General features: G+C 33.8%; 2 protein-coding genes across 4 annotated transcripts; both read right to left on the reverse strand.

Moving 5' to 3' along the window:
* Positions 1-3,325: 3,325 nt before the first annotated feature.
* On the reverse strand, positions 3,326-6,406 carry LOC145063203 (Phototropic-responsive NPH3 family protein). Of its 3 annotated transcripts, none has more exons than XM_079010792.1 (5): positions 5,914-6,406; positions 5,619-5,694; positions 5,455-5,524; positions 4,224-5,342; positions 3,326-4,140 (listed from the first exon to the last, which is right to left on the reverse strand). In XM_079010792.1, the coding sequence occupies exons 2-5, from the start codon at positions 5,675-5,677 to the stop codon at positions 3,667-3,669; spliced, it is 1,722 nt and encodes a 573-aa protein (XP_078866918.1). In that variant the 5' UTR covers positions 5,678-5,694; positions 5,914-6,406; the 3' UTR covers positions 3,326-3,666. The 3 variants fall into 3 exon arrangements, with proteins under 3 accessions (XP_078866918.1, XP_078866917.1, XP_078866919.1); XM_079010791.1 differs by having other exon boundaries at positions 4,224-5,348; XM_079010793.1 differs by lacking the exon at positions 5,914-6,406 and having other exon boundaries at positions 4,224-5,292; positions 5,619-5,648.
* Positions 6,407-12,404: 5,998 nt separating this feature from the next.
* Positions 12,405-14,600, reverse strand: LOC145062577 (SMAD/FHA domain-containing protein). The gene is made up of 2 exons (XM_079010160.1): positions 14,380-14,600; positions 12,405-13,936 (listed from the first exon to the last, which is right to left on the reverse strand). Exon 2 carries the CDS (start codon positions 13,832-13,834, stop codon positions 12,620-12,622), a length of 1,215 nt encoding a protein of 404 aa, XP_078866286.1. The 5' UTR covers positions 13,835-13,936; positions 14,380-14,600; the 3' UTR covers positions 12,405-12,619.
* Between the last annotated feature and the right edge of the window lie 1,200 nt (positions 14,601-15,800).

Below are 15,800 nucleotides of genomic sequence, written 5' to 3' on the forward strand. Positions count from 1 at the left end.
GTCGTCGTGTTAGTAGTTTCGGGTTTGTTATTGATTCGAGACCGAATCAATTCGTTAGATAACGATTTTTGGTGTTGATGTGTATTGTAATTCGTCAGTAGTCGCAGTGCCAATATTTGATCACAACGGATGTATCAAATTAGCATTGAAATTTTTCTGTTTTCAGCCCCTCTTTATTTTGTAAATTTACTTTTTCAACCCTTTGCATAAATAAATTTCCGGTTTAGTCCTTAAACTATTTTTCTTGGCATTTTAACATCAAAACTTATTGGAATTGATATTTTTCAGCACATTTTTAGTTGAAAACAGTTTTAGTCCCTGAAAATACAATTTTCTCGGTTGAAACCTTCCTTTTTCGCAATTTTACACTTTTGGCCCAAATTGGAAAATTTTTGCAACTTTGGTCCTTTTTAATTATGAAAAGCATTTTTAACCTTAGAAGAGGACTTGGGACACTAGTAGTCCACTGTTTTACAGAAAAACACAGTTTTGGCCCTTCAAAACAAAAGATTTCGCATATTGGGCCCTATTGGGCCAAAAATGTCATTTTTAGCCCATTAAGCTTGAAATTTATATTTTTAACCCTCCAAAAGAGTATATTTCTAGAAAATACTTTATTGAAACTTTTTTGACTCTTCTCATCCATCAGAATTCGTAATATGTCATTTTGGGCCCTTTAACTTTATTTTTTTAACATTTTGTGTCCAAAAAATGAGTTTTTAGCCCAAAGGAGATGTTATTAAGCCACTTAGCAATTTTTCTTGGAATACTTTGTATGTAATAATATAGTTTATGCTAGTATCATTTAACATAAAATATATCTCGATTTTTAGGAGTTTATGGCTAGATCCAACATCATAAACACACAAAAACACACATATAAGCATAGAAATCATACAAGACATACAAAACACATATAGATCTACACTTTCACTTGTATTCCCCCGCCCCCCCCCCCCCAAAACTTATAAAACAGAAAAATAGGGAGTATGAAGCTCACCTTAGGGTGTAGTTTCGGTTTTTGAAGAAAAGATGGAAGAAAACTTGGTGAGTTTTGGCCCTAGCTCCCCTTGATGAAGATCTCGAGTTTATGGAGTTTTCTAGGAGTATGATCACCAAAGAAACTTGTTTAGAATAAGTGGTCTTATATGAGAAGGGAGTTTTGTAACTTAGACATGGAAAAACTTACCAAAGGATGATGATTATCTTGTAAAATCCTCTTGAAACACAAGAAAAATTTCGAGATTTTGAATGGAGAGGAAGAGAGAAGTCTTGAGTGATTTAGAGAGATTTTTGTGAGATGTGTGTGTGTGTGTGTGTAAACTATCGGCCAAAGGAAAGGAAAGAGAGAAAAGAGAAGTGAGTGAAGTGATATGTGCATGGAAACATGTGTTTGTGCATGGAGATCCATGAGAGAATAAAGAGGTGGCAATGAAAGTCAAACCTTCTTCATTTCTTCTTGGATTTGGGCCTTGGGCCGAGAATTTTGAAGGAAAAGGAAAATTTGGGCTTTTATGCCCTCTAGCCCATGTAGAAGTTAGGTTGGATGAGTTTTAACCTAAAAGAAATATAATATGATTTTTACACTTTGTTGGACTAGTTTAGGTTATTCATGGTTCAAAACTCTTAATTTATTTCATTCTAGGCCCAATATGGCCCATAATGTTGAAATAAATTAATGTGGGTCCAATTAGAGCCCAATTAAGGGTTCTAAGCCCATGATAGTCAAATTGGAAGCTTATTGGTCCATTGAGTCCAATAAGGAAGTCCTAGTCCAAAATGGACCTAAACAAGAACTTCTAGGGTTTCCAATTGCTTGTTGACTATTTGTAGTATTTGTATGATGTATTTGATTGAAGTTTTTGATGTCATAATAATAGGTATCACACATGCTCTTAAGTTTTTGATTCAACATTTTACTTAGGTATAGTGATTACAAGACACAAAATTTCTAGTTGTGACAATTGCTTCCTCAGGCACACTTAAGACGAATCTCATATACAATCCGAAATTAGAATTTGAGATTACAAATTTGGGATCCTCTAAGCTATCTTTTGGCATCTTAGCTGCTGACAATTCCAAATAACATGTTCATATATCAATGCAAATAAACCAAGACCTCTTTTCAAAAATGCTTCTCTCCATCAAGTTTATTTGGGGGACTACTGTACCTCACATTTAGTCAACCAAAAATTGTATATACTCATTAACAAATATGTTTGTTCATGCATTCTCTCAGTGAATCACACTATCACACTGTACCACCTTAAAATACATCATTATATACCTTAAATGTACAATCCACTACAAACTCCATATGTACCCATAAACTCATACTTATGTCATTTCTTATACAATTGTTAATCGGGGCGGATGCCATGATACCATAAAATCAACCTCCTCTATTATCTTGTATCTTTTTGGGGAGACAATCTTGTTTATTGATATACCAACGACAACATAATCTCTCATACTTGAGTGCTAATGTAGAATATTACAACATTGCAAACAACACTGTGAAAATGTGTTGGCCTCATACCCTTCCCAAACTCCACTACCTTCTATGCTAGGCCACTCTTGTTTATTACAACAATTTGTCCGCCGTTTATCTGTTTATCTGTCAGGCAACCCCATCTAACATCAACAAACAAAACATAACGTGATGAACATCCATTTTGTTTGAGAAAAAGTTGCTTTCAGTCAGGTTCGTATGCGCCAATGACGGAGGCAGGTATGCGCCAGTGGCAGAGGCATGTATAAATAGAAGTTGCATGCACCCCACTTGAAAATTGGTTCGAGCATATATACACACGTTATTTTTTTTTTTTATAAGAGGGTTTTGTATTTTTGAGACCAGATAGTCACGCTTTCTTAGCTCTTTCCTTTTTTTTTTCTACCCAAATTCACCCTTCTTTCTTTGTCATTGACATGAACAGTTTAATATGTTAGTTTAAAGGGTTAGTTTAATTTTAATTTTTATTATATTAACTAATAAAATGGACCCCTATTACCTTTAGTTCTGTCTCCACCATTGGTATGCACGACACCACATTCCTTCCTCCTACCAATATATTAACATATTCACCAAAGGTCTACCACCATAAGTTCTTCCTCGATATCAATGCTTGGTTGAGCGTTTAACCCCCTCCCGCTCAAACTACAGATGCATATTAATCAAACTACATTTATGATTATCTTGATATTTATTTGGTAGATATCAGTCCCATAAGATTTGAAATCCTTGTATATATACCGCTATATTGGAATACAAAGGATACACAATTTAATACCAAATTTCAAACATATTTAGGTCGTACAAAAGTAATGGGGAACAAAGTTATTTCTTTTTAAAAGTACGTCATGTCTATTACCATATAATCTTGTATATATGGTACTAGTTCATTCCCATGAAATTTATATCAAACAAACGAAAAGTCTACTAATGTGTTTGAACATGTTTTAGATGGAAAAATAACCATCACATGTTCATTTTTTTAGCAACTAGCAATACTGAATTCCATATACCAATACATAACTCCACTGATTTTAAATCCTCCACCATTTGGCTTTTTCATATTATCATATATGGAATATTAAGAAATTAAGGTTGGTTTTATGCATGGCCTTGGGGTTTGGTAAGAACTAATTGTCGGAGGTGTCGATCTTCTACCTCTGTCTGCCTTTATTATCACCATCACCTGATCTACTTGTTTGTATCCCTGTCTTCCTTGAATCCAGTTTACTTCCTTCCTCTACTATCTGGGATCCCATTCCCACAACCTTTGTCCTCCTTGACTTGTGCTTGGATTCTGGTTCAGATTTTTGTCTTGTGCTATCAGGAGTCTTACTTCTTATAGCATCACTGGAGCCTAATTGTAAACTTTTTAGGTGATCCTCAGAATTTGTTTTTCGTCTGTCATATTGTTGAGTTTTGGATTGTGTTTCAGAATGTTGAAAATCTTGTCTCCTTGTTGCCTTGCTTCCACTTCTCTCTTGCTCAAAGAAGAGGACTTGCATCACCGTTCTCACTGGAAGCCTTTCGTTCTTCACAACGTGAGCACAAACTCCTGGGGACAGTTTTTGGCAGTCTATAATACTGCAGAGCTGCTTCTTCTCTTCCTTGCTCGTTTGAGGATGTTCCTGTATATATGTTCATCATCATTCAAAATTATCTAGTCAAGAAACAAAAGTGGTCATGATTTTTTTTTTCATTCTATTCATACCTGTAGATAGATGTCGATTGCTTTGTACAGATTGTCATGCTCAGGGCGAGCAAATTCAGGTAAAGCTTTTGCAAGCGACAGTACTTTCTGTACTGGCATATTCACATCCCTTGCAACTATTTGAAGATAAGAGTCGATAAGTTCTCCAACTTTTATAATCAAATCTTGTCTAGAATAAGATTTTCGTCTCCATCGCATTATAAAACTTTCCACAACAGCTTTAACCAAGTCAATATCATGGATGCGATTATTATTATTATTATCATCAGAAGATCCTGATGAAAGTAACAACAGATCGCTTGGTGTCGCATCCTCTAATTGCAAACTGGATTGCTTAATAAGTTGTGTCTTGATCACTGGTGATGCCTTTAAAATACTTGCTAAATTAAGAAGTTTCAACAGGAATCCAACCGAAACAGATCCTCTATCTTCTGGAATCATGCTGATGATAGTCTCAAGTAGTCTTTTTTTGCTTGAAGATTCTACTGAGGTTTCAGGGTCGGGTGTACTCCTTGTAAGCCAAAGTGATGCATAAACATGCAAAGATTCACCAATAAGTTGTGGTGGCAACATGTTAGTTAATTTCACCGTATTAAGTACGCATCTGAATAGGTCTATATCAAGATTTGCTATATCTTCTGTCCACCAATCTTTAGGTGCCGATTGATGATGCTTCTTTTTTGCATATCCATCTCTCGTGTAAGTGTATGACCATCTAACCTTGGTGGGTGGAGTGAGTATTTTCTCGACAATAGAATCCATGCATTTTCTGATAATCCCAAGATTTTCAGACCATTCAGGCAGCTTTCCAGTTGTTTGCAGTGTCACAATTGAATCTTTCCACCCTTCAAGGATGCATGAATGGAAGAACATCTCTAGCTTTGAGACAAAGTTTCCTTTCTCAATAGATTCTGTCATCTGCAGGAACTTAGCAGCGCATATTGCTGACACAAAGTTATGGGCACTGAGATCAATAGTGATCCCATAGCAAAACTTAGCGCACAGCTCAAAAGCATCTTCACCTCCAGGGATATCATGAAGCTCCAGTGTCAATCTGCTGGAATCCCCCCTATTAGAGCAAAGTCTCTGTAAGAGGCCACACTTTGGAACAAGTGGAAACTGCAACTAGGGATACAACAATATTCCATGTAATTTTCTGTTATATTATAAAAAGACTACTAAACTACTGATGTATACATAAATATATATGCATTTAATTAATAGATCGTACCTTATGGAGAAGATAGGTGATGTTGTTGACACGTATGGTTAGATCACTTGGTAAGTCTGAAACTACAGTCCTGCAGTTTGTTAAACATCAGATATATACTTGAAGAACAATAATATTAGAATAGTCATGTATATTGAATATTGGTGCTGCTAAATATTCATTACCGGATGGCTTCTTCTGTATAAAAGTTGTCTGGCCTTGTCCCAAGTCGCATAAACTTCATCTTTGCTCTTGATATTTCTGTAAATATATTATAGATATAGATCAGTATAAGCTAGCTCTTGATCAGGGTTCTGGTTAAATGATAAATTATATAAAAAGTCAGTCTAGCATATATATGTATATATCCAGCTGAGATTCCTAAGTGACAACTGGCTAATAATGAACATGAAAACATGTAATCATCAGTTTGATTTACAACTTCTTTTCTTTTTGGAAATATGAAAGAATGATGTTCACCTGGAAAAAAAACTTAATTAAGGGTATAATTGGTTGGTTGCAATCAAGAAGCAAACTTTTATGGTCCGAAAGGCTGCAAATTTAGTCATCCATGGAAGCTCCACGAAACAAACGTACAGTAGTGCTGGCGTCAACCACTTTGAGGTATATATTGTTTACATATATGAACTACTCAGCTTTATCTTCACCTTTTACAAGGAGTTGTGGCCATTAAGCCATACACGCAGAAATTTGTAGTTGATGATGCGTTCATGAGAGATTTCTGCATGTAATGATGACCATAAAAACAGGAGCTTGCATTGATTGTTGTTAGTGGTCTTGTGACAGCTGATAAATATTGGAAGTTGAATCAATATCTCACCTCCGTTGGTAGAAAGGAATGGTTTTAGTCAACGAATAATGTAAGAAAAGAGAGAGTGTAAGTCTGACAGAGACATGAAAGTGGGGAAAAGAGAGGTGAGAGAAATTAGAAGATTATCAAAAGGAAGCAAGAAAAGATTTTTTCTATGCAATCCTCATCATGATTTCTCCCACTAGCTTTCTTCATTGACATGAAAATATATATCACTCATGAGTCATGCCCCTTGAAGGATTTTATTGGTTGGATGTCGGCCACCTGTCTGGTTTTCACACCGTTAGATGCATAATTTTATTCGTTCTATCAACCAACAGAAAAGATGTCGAAAAGATGTCGAGGATGGGATTGGTTTGTTGGTAATTACTTATGAATGGAATATAAGACTCTTTTGGAGACAGACTTGCCCAACATTTCGATCCACATGTACATGCATGCATGCATGCTCTTCTCTGCTCTACCATTCAATTTAAATCTGTTCGCTAGTCAATTTGTTTAAATCTTTTCATTGCGAGTATGAACGGGTGATATATAATTAGATCGAAGTTATAGCTTTTATATGAAGTAAATCCAGGATTCCCTTTTGTTATCTCAAATGCCTTTCCTTTTAGCCCATTAAAGTAGGGAAGAGAGTATTAAAAAAAGCTAAAGAGAGTTTTCATGAGGTGGCATGGAAGATGATCGTCATGATGATGGTAATGATCATCATATAATCAAGTCATAACTTTGTTATTATTACAGCCTGCATGCCTAGCTAAACCCATTTGGTTTCCTATAAACTTGACTTGTAATTATTGGTGTCAAGTGAATATTTTCAGGCCATCATATTTGAACTAAAAAAATGCAAAACTATTAATATTATAAATGTATTTCACTTCTGCCCAAATTGCTATACATTGATGGCTCTCTTTTTTCAGAAGTAGCTTCACATGGTGAATATCTTTTCCGGGGCGAAGCCACAAATTTTTAATGTGTATCGCAATAATATATTAAAGTATATTTTATCTTCGAATACTATAATAAAGGTTTTAATTTTGAAAAAAAAAATGACAAGAAAAAATAATCTATAAAAAATACAACGTTTTTATTATTATTTCACCTATAAGAACATATTTTTTAAATAAGGTGTGAATCTAAAAGAATTATGATATGTATGTACATACCAAAAAATATTTGCAACATTTTAGTAATAGTAGAATAAAATATGAAAAATATATAATAATAATATTTATGTGACTTATGTATTTGTTGTGGTAGTGGAAGGGCATGTGTTGGAAGTTATAGACATAACAAATTTACTTAGAGATACGGTAAGCAGAAAATATAAAAAGACTAATTATGGAAATTTGATTATACAAAATAAAAACTCTAATTCAGAGATTTGCTCTAAAACGACTTAGTTAACTATTGTGGGCTTATTAAAAGCATATATGGATAGAGGATTGGGGGGGGGGGGGGGGGGGGGGGGGTCACTGTATCTTTTGTTCAAAAATAGCATCTTGTTAAGGTATATAAATTCTTTTGGGAAGTACAAATTTGAATGTAAGAAAAAATCAAATAAGTAAAATAGAAATAAAATAAATCAAAGTAAATAATTAAATAAAATATTGAAATTAATTAAATAAATAAAGTTATGAAAGTAAAATAAGTTATTACAAATAAATTGGAGGATTAATATTGGTGAAAATTAATAATATATCGTGAAGGACTAAAAATATAAATGTTGAAAAAACTAGCATTTGACCTTAGTTGACTTACGGGTTATTTATTTTTTGTCTGGAAGTCTACGTGACTTCTTATATCGTGAAGTCTACGTGACTTCTTATATATGCACCGCACAGACGACACACATATATAAGGACTTGCAATGTGTTTGTTTTTTAGAAGTATGTAGATATAAAAATATCTGCACGAGGTCTTCATGGGACAGACCCGACCATAAGCCTTCTAAGGTCTGCAAGCTTTATTCAGAACCTAAAAAAAACACCCATATGTTTCTCTCCACATATGGGCACCTCCATAGTTCATTCTCATCATTCAACGTCTCCCTCCTTCACCAATCATCTTCCTCCTCTCCCTGTCGGTGTCGTCCTGGTGGCAATCTACAACTGTTGTCGGCTAGAAGACATCCATAGTCGTCGTCGACATCCATCGACGCCTCCTCACTGTTGACGACTCCGTTCACCATCGGTCTTCATTAACCTCTCGTCTACTCCTCGTGACGCAACCGTCAAGGCTAGACGTACCCAAACGGTCAAACTAGACGTCCCTAGAACTACCAGATTTTCCCCTAAAAACAAAAATATGTTTGCATCTCTTGTTTTTGATTTTTTTTCTTGTTCTAATATGAAATTAAAGGTTATTGTTGCTAAAAAACTCTCTATTTTATTGAAATTTGGTGTTTAATCTTACTGAAAACACTCCTTATTGCTTAAATTTGTTGTTGAATGTGTTGATAATCATTAGTTGCTTTTTGATGTTGCTCGAAATCCAAAACATTGATGAAAATAGCATTTCTTGCTTAAATTTCTTGTTGAATGTTGTTGAAAATCAATATATATTGATGTAAATCCCATAACATTGTTGAAGTCAAGCATTTTCTTGATGAAAATATAAAATTAAGTGCTGGAAATATGAACTAAAGAGGTTTATGTTTTTTTTAAATGTCTTTTTTTATGTGTATGATATGAAATCAAATTATGCTTGCTATAAAATCTGAAATTCTTATTAGAAACCTGATTTGTATGTTTCGTCAAATCTTATAAGGTTATGCTTGCTTTAAAATCTGATTTGCATATGTTTTTTTGATTATTAGAAATGGGAGAGAAATAACAATGGTCAAATGACCATCTAAAATGCTTATTGGAAACTTGCATTGAAGAAATAATATATATGGGTAGAAATGGACTAAATTTGTATAAAGATTTATGGATCAAGCTAGGAAGAGTTCTTAAGGAAAAATTTAGCATGAATTTGACTAAAAACAAATAAGAAACGCATATGAAAATCTGAAAGCCAAACACCAGGATGACTATATTTGAAAAACAAAACTATATGTAACATCCTTATTCCCGGTATGTACTATAATCTAATTTTATTTTTCTTGTTCACTAAAATCTAAAAACTGAGAATCTGAAATTTATCGTAAAAGACGCGGGGCACCTTTTAATAGGTGTGTCAAGCCCTGACCCATGCGTTGAACGTCTTTTTAGGGTTTGAGAGGCTATTTAAGTATCATTAACCCCTAGGTTTTGACCATTCTTAGCCTCCATGACCCTTTGAGCGATTTCTCAGAACCCCCCCCCCCTCTCTCTCTCTCTCTCTCTCTCTCTCTCTCTCTCTCTCTCTCAATTTTGAGCTTGTGGTTGATTTGTGAACTTATTTTCCCATTCTTGAGTGAAGCTTGAAGATCAAGAAGCTCTCCTAGTATCTTTGAAGGAAGGTTCAAGCTTGGATCCAACAAAGTTACTTCATTTTTTTTTTTGACCTTTGTGAGTATAAAATTCCTAATTTGCTCTTTTGATTGCTAGATCTTGTTATTGGTCATATTTGTCCATTTTTTGTCCATTTGGATTATGACTTTGGAGTTAGATGACTCCAGCTCATTTTGAGCACCTAGGAATGCTCAATGGACCTTTTGGACTTAGAAAGTTGATATTTTGTACATATCCTTTAAGCCATGTAACTTGGTTGGTCCTTTAAGTCATTTTGTAGTGATAAAGCTTAGACACTGCTTGACATGGATGTCTTAATGGATAATGGTGGAAACTTTATTCATTAATACATTGTTAAGGACCTGGAAGTCTGAGCTTTGACTTGTTGGAATAAGTCAAAAATCCATTCAAAAGAGGGTAAGGATGCGACACATCTTCCCCATGCGCGACACGTTTTTGGAGGTTTTTTGGAACGCATGATTTAGAAGGTGTCATGCAAGAAAATATGTAGTATATATTGTATTTGATTGTGTATTATTAATAAGTTACAATGGTCCTTATATATAAATATAGATATTGCACTTAAGTACCCTTTTAGACCTGTAATAATTACAATTATCACATATAGCGTAATATACCACCACATGCAAAGGATGTTGAAAAACCAATAATAATTATATATATATATATATATATATATATATATATATATATATATATATATATATATATATATATATATATATATATATATATATATATATATATATATATATATTAAAGTATATATTAAAGTTATGAAAGATTTTTCAGTAAAGTGACATCCAAGTTATAACATTGACCCTTCACTTTTATGCTTTTGTTCACAAACAACCCTTTTACTTTGGTTTGAATTTTTCCTAACCCTCACCTTTTAGTATTTAGTCTTTTGGCAGAAATGGTCCCTCATTATTATTATTATTATTATTATTATTATTATTATTATTATTATTATTATTATTGTTAGACAAAATTACACGATTGGTTCCTGTGGTTTACCATATTTAACATTCTTTTTTTATTTTAAATTAATATTTTATTTATTAGAAAATACCCACCAAATACCATAAACCCACCCACCATCTGCCATCACCACCATCACCGCCAAAATTACACGATTGGTCCCTATGGTTTACTCATGGTGACAAATTCAGTCCCTACTACCTGAAAAGACCAAATTACCTTCACATTAACGGACAAAAAACAACCGTCTATATTTTCTAGGATGACATTGTTTATCTTCCTTTACTAAATTATCTCAATACAATTCAACATGCTACTTTACTTTAAAAAGTAATACCTTCCGTCCCGACAACACCGGGGAATCTTTTCTAGTTTATATTATATAAATTGTACGCAAAGAATTTCCTTAACATTTTTCTTATCAAAGTGAAAATCAACTTCAACGTGCTTTGTACGAGCATGTAAAACATGATTAGTAGAAAGGTGGGTGGTCACACCATAAAATAGGAGTTTAAGGTGTATGTGCGACAAGTTCACAAAGAAGAGCTTGGAGCTGAGTAAGTTTGGCTACTATGTCAACAAAAACTTTGTACTTGGACTTTGTAGAAGATCGAGAAGATGGGTGTTGTTTACGGGGTTGGAACCTAAACAAATAATTATCAGAGAAAAGACAATTTCTTGAACAACCTTAGAACAAGCATGTATATAATTATAAACACTTATTCATGCACCTTTCAATATTCATAATATAATATTGCTTAGATAAATCATTCAACATACATTTACAAATATAACGTAATCTTTATTTATAAATGTCATGCATGCAATTACATGTCTACATATAACATGCTTTTTATTCATAAATTTCATGTATGCAAAGGTTCATGATGATCTAAACTTGGAAGGAGGAATTCTAGGATGACATAGAGTTCTATCTCTAGGGTCATGATGAACGATCATGGAATCCATTTGTAAGCAATAAATGCTTTCATCTTTGAACCTTCAACAAACTAAACTAAATTTCAAAATAATTGTTAGATTTTTGGTTAAAAAATATAAATATAAACTTGGATAATTCTAGAATCGTGATTGTAATCACTTTTCAAATCTATGATTTCGACCCTTTGGCTTGGAGAATCATAAGATTTGATTTTGGATAATCCAAGAATGACAATTTAGAAGCCAGACCACTTTCAAATTCAAAACATAGAAAATACTTTGTTGCTTTGCGTTCTTGAGAGATAAATAGGTTCACATAATCAATTTTGGGTATCAAAAGTGTTAACCCTTTCATGGAATATCCATCCTCCATTTATAGAAGGAAGATGACGGTTGGAAGTTTGGTTATATACAAAATGGCATCAAAATGGTTGGTTATACGACCGATTCTTGCATCACAATGATGTCACAAATCACAACCAACACCAGGGGCTTTGCACTTGGACTGTAAGGGTCGCTGCCCCTTGGCCCGGGGCGCTGCCCCGGACCCCTGTATTCCCGAGTTCACATTTATCACTCCGAATGTGCACCACGCACCTTTAGTCTCGGTGAGTAAATAGAAACTCAACCTATCTCAAAATTAATAATAATTACACTAAAATATATTGATAACACTATAATCACCAACAATAACTATCGATAATTTGAAAAAGCATGAACACAATAAGCAAGTAAGAAAATAATGACCAAGGCACCAAGCATTGTTTGAGCTACCAAACGTCTATCTTTTTTCATTTCATCTCAACAAGAAAGATTCAAACCCACATCCAAGGGTAGTAATCAAATTCCAGGTCCAGTACAAAAATAATAATGTAGTACATTAAAACACAAATGTCAATTCACAATAGGGCAAAGTACCTGTGTATTTTTGCAAAATAGATTGTAACCATCCAAAAGCTTCATCTACTTATCTTAGCTACCCGAACAGATCATCATCACTATCATCATTTCCAATATTACCCTTTACAGTTACAGCACCAGGAGCAGGAGCCTTATTTTCATCATCTTTAATTCCAGAAGAATATGCCCAGGAAGAACCCACTTTGCTAGAGAGTGATTCTCCATAAAGATCATCATAAATCCCACCTTTTGGAGGAGCTTTAACTTTATTCAACACTTCTTGTAATTTATCAGTAACACCTTTTGAGGAAACATTAACACTAACTTCTTTTATGGATAAAGATTCCTTCCCTTTAGGTATTATTGTTGTTTGTACAAGTGATTCATACTTCCCAACAAGACTACTACCTTCTTTAACACCCATTGGACCTGGCTCTGTTTCCACATCTACACCATCAGACACACCCACAACTTCAACAAGCTCACCCCCAACTTGATCTCTAAATGACACTTTTGCCCTTTTGGTTCTCTTGACAGGTCTTTCTCTTTCTGTTTCTCGACTGACAGATGTAGATACTACTTCAGATTTAGACAGATTGTAACGGTTTACAAATGTGTTGTAAGCTAATACAGCTTCTTCATCTGAAGGATTAGGGGGTGGGGGGAGGCTAACTTCTGTAGGTAATGGAGGAGGGAAAAGAGCTTTATTGTCTTTTTTCAAGATATAAACCCTAGTTGAAGCAGCAAAGCGTAAAGATTGTCCCACCTCGAGTTCAACAGGAGATTCTTTTGTCAATCGTTCATTTGCAACAAATGTGCCATGTGCAGATCCTAGATCAATTACATACACACTTCCATTTTTATGAGGGACAACAGCAGCATGTTGGCGGGAGACTGATTGATGATCAAGAACAAAATCACATGTGTGAAGCTGTCTCCCAAAAATGTGTCTTCTTTTATCAAGATTTATCCTGTCAAGAACTTCACCATCTTTTAAAACATCAAGGTAGTAAACACCAGGGCGAGGTTCAATAGCCCAATCGGGAGGTTGCCAAGTGGATTGTCCACCTCCAACTTGTGTTACGTGCTGTGGAGTGGTGGCAATCTGCTCTGCATCATTGTTTGCAGATTTTTGAGAAACTTGTTGGTGATTTTGGTTCTGGGTTTGGTGATTGTGAATATCAGAATGGGAATGTAATTGTGTAGTTGGTTTATGTGTTGAATTTGCTACAGAAAAGGGTTGTAAAGTTTGTGCCTTTTTGAAACGTTCAAGACCTGTTCTGCCATACATGGCTTTCTTTGAACTTCTGGAACAAGTTTTTTGGAAAGAGAACAGGAGTTTATCTGTTTATGTAGCTCTGAGGAGGATTCCTTCCCACTTCCAATGAACAATCTATGTTGAAATAGAAAATTATCCATTAGATCAACAGCAAAGAAGGAATGGAACTGGATTTCCTATGGTTATGGAGTCAGAATTGAAACAGAATCGGTTCAATGTTTTAAACTATATGAGCTTGAGAGCTTCAACCCCGGTTCCATACATCAAATTCCATAAAACTCTATTTAAGTTTAATTAACAGATAATCAATTAGATAGAATAAAAAAAGGGATATATCGTATTGTCTTGCATTTATGTTATGAAGCTTTGCTACCGTTGGTATAAATCAATAAATTGCAAGGGTTCCAATCAGGAGCAAAAGCAAGATAGCAGATTTCCATATGAAGCTTTGACCAAGGCTCCGTAGAATAAGATGATATCAAATTGAATCCAGATAAAGCGATATGATTTAAGGTTTAGAAAACCTAATGGAGAAGGGCAAGCAGCTTTGAAGTTACCTGTGAAATTTGGAGACACGCGTGAAAGGTTTGCATTCATACATACACAGATTTAAGGTATCCTCAGGAGCGATTTCTGGTACAAGTAATGATTGATTATCGAAAATTCCATGGGAGATTGTAGTCTGTGAGGAACGGAGTGAGAGAAAAAAGGGGTTTCGATTATCGAAAATCCACGGGAGATTGTAACCCGGGCTTTCTAACGGAATACCCACAACCCACACTCCATATGCACAAAGCAACCCGCAACCCGAATGTTTCGGTAAGGAAACCTTTTACATTAGAGTTGTTGACTCAAACCACTCTGAAAGAGAAATTAAATATGTTTCTACTATTTCTTCATGTTTTTCTTCCTACCATATTAAACTAGGCGTGAGACCCATGTATTACATGAGTTTATTTAAAAAAATTAAATAGGAAATATTAACAATTTGAAAAGTTAGAATTTATAAGAAAAATAAGGAATCTTTTGAATTATTAAAATTAAAGAGACTTTAATGTATTAGATACATTACATATATAAACCATTTCTAATAAATATCTTACATATATATTACCTTACATATTAAATGTGTAATTTTAATTTAATAAAATGAAAAATACAATAAAATGACAAGTGGAAAATATAAAATTTAAAAATGTTAAAAAATGACATGTGTCCAAATGAAGGAGAAAATGACATGTGGCAAAAAAAACCTTTATTTATTATAATAGATGTTGACAAGTGGATTAAATGATTATTAATTTCATTAAATGTCTAATTAAATGTGACACATGTCAACATTTGATATGATAGGAGGAAAAGTAAGAACAAATTGTAAGAGGATATTTAATTTCTCTTAATGAAATCGAATATCAACAAAAACCACATTATTTGATATTAATTAATAGGAAGATATAATTACACGAAATTAGGAAATGTATAAAAAGACTTCAAGACTCGTCAAGAGGAAGCAAATCATTATTAGATATTAGATAATAGAAAGATATGCATTTCTACCGATGTTATAGTTTTTCTAAGTAAATGTATGTTTTTTTTTATATCTTATGTGCAAGTGGAGCAATTTTTGAAACTTTATGATTCACACACTAAATACCATTTTACGAAGGTACGTTTTTAATAGTTTTAGGTATCTTCTACTTACAGTGACGAATCTAGAACCAAAAACACATGGTTCCTTATGTAGATAAAACTAGAATAGTTAGGTCTTTTAGTAAAAATAGGTGGGTCTTTTAGCAAAAATGAGATAGATCCTTCATATTTTCTATATATATTTGTTGTATTTAAAAAAAAAAAGGTAGGTCCTAGGACCTACCTTGTTGAAGCTTAGGTACGCCCCTGTCTACTTACACAATAGATGTACTTTCTTGATATTGTATGTGAAAATGTAATATTTTTAAAACTATATGATTTGTGAATG

The sequence above is a fragment of the Lactuca serriola genome, chromosome 7 (assembly GCF_051521515.1).
Source record: "Lactuca serriola cultivar US96UC23 chromosome 7, Lser_US96UC23_V15, whole genome shotgun sequence".
In the NCBI taxonomy this organism is placed as follows: Eukaryota; Viridiplantae; Streptophyta; class Magnoliopsida; order Asterales; family Asteraceae; genus Lactuca; species Lactuca serriola.

What these genes read in the sequence shown, in the direction of transcription:
- LOC145063203 (XM_079010791.1), bottom strand. Translation starts at nt 5,677, where the DNA reads ATGAAGTTTATGCGACTTGGGACAAGGCCAGACAACTTTTATACAGAA. An exon ending in TATACAGAAGAAGCCATCCG is followed by an intron (nt 5,525 to 5,618) that starts GTAATGAATATT and finishes AACAAACTGCAG; the next exon opens with GACTGTAGTTTCAGACTTAC. An exon ending in CAATCGACATCTATCTACAG is followed by an intron (nt 4,141 to 4,223) that starts GTATGAATAGAA and finishes ACATATATACAG; the next exon opens with GAACATCCTCAAACGAGCAA.
- LOC145062577 (XM_079010160.1), bottom strand. Translation starts at nt 13,834, where the DNA reads ATGTATGGCAGAACAGGTCTTGAACGTTTCAAAAAGGCACAAACTTTA.